General features: G+C 47.8%; 1 protein-coding gene across 1 annotated transcript; it reads left to right on the top strand.

The window, feature by feature from the left end:
• Positions 1-448: 448 nt before the first annotated feature.
• On the top strand, positions 449-2,107 carry LOC106981251 (olfactory receptor 2S2). Its single transcript, XM_015079389.3, has one exon. The coding sequence runs from the start codon at positions 539-541 to the stop codon at positions 1,496-1,498; it is 960 nt and encodes a 319-aa protein (XP_014934875.1). The 5' UTR covers positions 449-538; the 3' UTR covers positions 1,499-2,107.
• The last annotated feature ends 209 nt before the right edge of the window (positions 2,108-2,316 follow it).

The following is a 2,316-nucleotide window of genomic DNA, read 5'->3' on the forward strand; positions in this document are numbered from 1 at the left end:
TTCTAAGAATTGGATCAGCTTGGGGATTCTCCTCTCTGAGAATCTAAGAGAGCCCAGATTAGGTGAAATTTCTATAGAAAGAAATAATTTACAGCATTTTCCAGCTGTTGATCATAAAACAGAGGAAAAGTCCTCCTTGACTGGGGATTAGCTCTACTGGGCTCCAGTCCCGCCTCTATCAGCAACTTGCTCAGAAGACTCAGACAGGTCACACCCCTCTCTGGGCCTCAGTTGCTTTTTCGGGCCATGAGAGGATGAAACATCAGAAAAACCCCTCACACACAGTCGGCTGGAACATTTGAGGCTTTTCCTTGGTGCTAGTCTACTCTCAGCTCTGTTGTGTTCCACCCCCGACCCTCTCTCATCTAAAAGCTAAGGACACTCCCACTTACTGTCTCTTACTGCCATTTTTCTCTTACACACACATGCTCTCCTCTTATGTAGCAGAGACTTGATGGCATACTAGATGCCTGAGACTCTTCTCAAGAAAGCCTGATGTGCTGCTTTTGTACTTTGCTGATGACAGAAGGGATATCACATGGAAAAAGCCAACTGGTCCTCCCCCGTGGTGGGGTTCATTCTCCTGGGACTCTCAGCCCACCCAAGGCTGGAGAAAACATTCTTTGTGCTCATCCTGTCTATGTATCTGGTGATCCTGCTGGGCAATGGGGTCCTCATCCTGGTGACCATCCTTGACTCCCGCCTGCACACACCCATGTACTTCTTCCTGGGGAACCTCTCCTTCCTGGACATCTGCTACACAACCTCTTCCATCCCTCTAGTCCTGGATGGCTTCCTCACTCCCAGGAAAACCATTTCCTTCTCAGGCTGTGCCATGCAGATGTTCCTCTCCTTTGCCATGGGAGCCACAGAGTGTGTGCTCCTGGGCATGATGGCATTTGATCGCTATGTGGCCATCTGTAACCCTCTGAGGTACCCTGTGGTCATGAGCAGGTCTGTCTATGTATCCATGGCTGTCAGCTCCTGGACAATTGGTGGGGCTGCTTCTGTGGTACACACATCCCTGACGATTCAGCTGCCTTTCTGCGGGAACAACGTCATCAACCACCTTGCCTGTGAGATGCTGGCTGTCCTGAAGTTGGCTTGTGTTGACATCTCCATCAATGTGATCAGCATGGGAGTGACAAATGTGATCTTCCTGGGGGTCCCAGTTCTGTTCATCTCCGTCTCTTATGTCTTCATCATTGCTACCATCCTGAGGATCCCTTCAGCTGAGGGGAGGAAAAAGGCCTTTTCTACCTGCTCTGCCCACCTCACTGTGGTGGTCATCTTCTATGGGACCTTATTTTTCATGTACAGGAAGCCCAAGTCTAAGGATCCCCTGGGGGCAGACAAAGAGGACCTTTCAGATAAGCTCATCCCTCTCTTCTATGGGGTGGTGACCCCCATGCTCAACCCCGTCATTTACAGCCTCAGGAACAAGGACGTGAAGGCTGCTGTGAGGAACCTGGTGGCTCGGAAATATTTCACCCAGTGATGGAGGAGGGGTCCTCTGTGGTTCCTACCTCCAAGGGAGCAAGGGTTTTGATCATTGCAGCTGCCACTCAAAAGCCAGGTGATGTTAACTGAAATGATCGCTTGCCCTCTAGTTCATTTTCAGGGATTGTGTAACCTTTCAGATTGTGTCTTCTGAGTTTTAGCCAAATATCTGAGAGCTTCAACAGATGCCAGGCAATAAATCGCTAATGTAATGTACAAAGACATTCTGAACACATCCTAAAACCGAGGAGAAAGGGACCATTAGAGCAAGCTGAATAGCGCATACTGTGTCTGAGCTACACAGTCAGTACACACAGGTGAGAGGGCTCTCACAGCAACTTTTTCATCCCTACTGGACTCCCCAGGACAGCCAGGAACAAGGAGGAAGTGGACATTTTCATTATTAGACTCAGTTTGCCTGAAATACTAAGAGGAGACAAAGGCAAGGTCTCCACACAGAGGGCTTTTGAGTGGAAATAATCTAGCCTGATGAACTGAATTGCTTTTTAGCTATGAGAAAATTGAGGCTTATTTTTTCTCAATGCATTTCACATTATGAAACACTTCTTCTAAGTTAAATTCAAGGAGTATAGAGTTTGAATTTGATGTTTACCACTTATACAATTCCCAACAGAAAGGCTAGTTTTCTGTTAGATAATAACTCAGATTCTGGAAGAGAGAGAGAGAGAGAGAGGGAGAGGAGAGAAAGGAAGGAAGGAAGGAAGGAAGGAAGGAAGGAAGGAAGGAAGGAAGGAAAGAAGGAAGGAAGGAAGGAAGGAAGGAAGGAAGGAAGGGAGGGAGGGAGGGAAGGAGGGA

This window comes from Acinonyx jubatus, chromosome D4 (genome assembly GCF_027475565.1).
Source record: "Acinonyx jubatus isolate Ajub_Pintada_27869175 chromosome D4, VMU_Ajub_asm_v1.0, whole genome shotgun sequence".
NCBI classification, from domain to species: Eukaryota; Metazoa; Chordata; class Mammalia; order Carnivora; family Felidae; genus Acinonyx; species Acinonyx jubatus.

Coding starts and splice junctions, on each gene's coding strand:
- LOC106981251 (XM_015079389.3), top strand. CDS start 539: ATGGAAAAAGCCAACTGGTCCTCCCCCGTGGTGGGGTTCATTCTCCTG.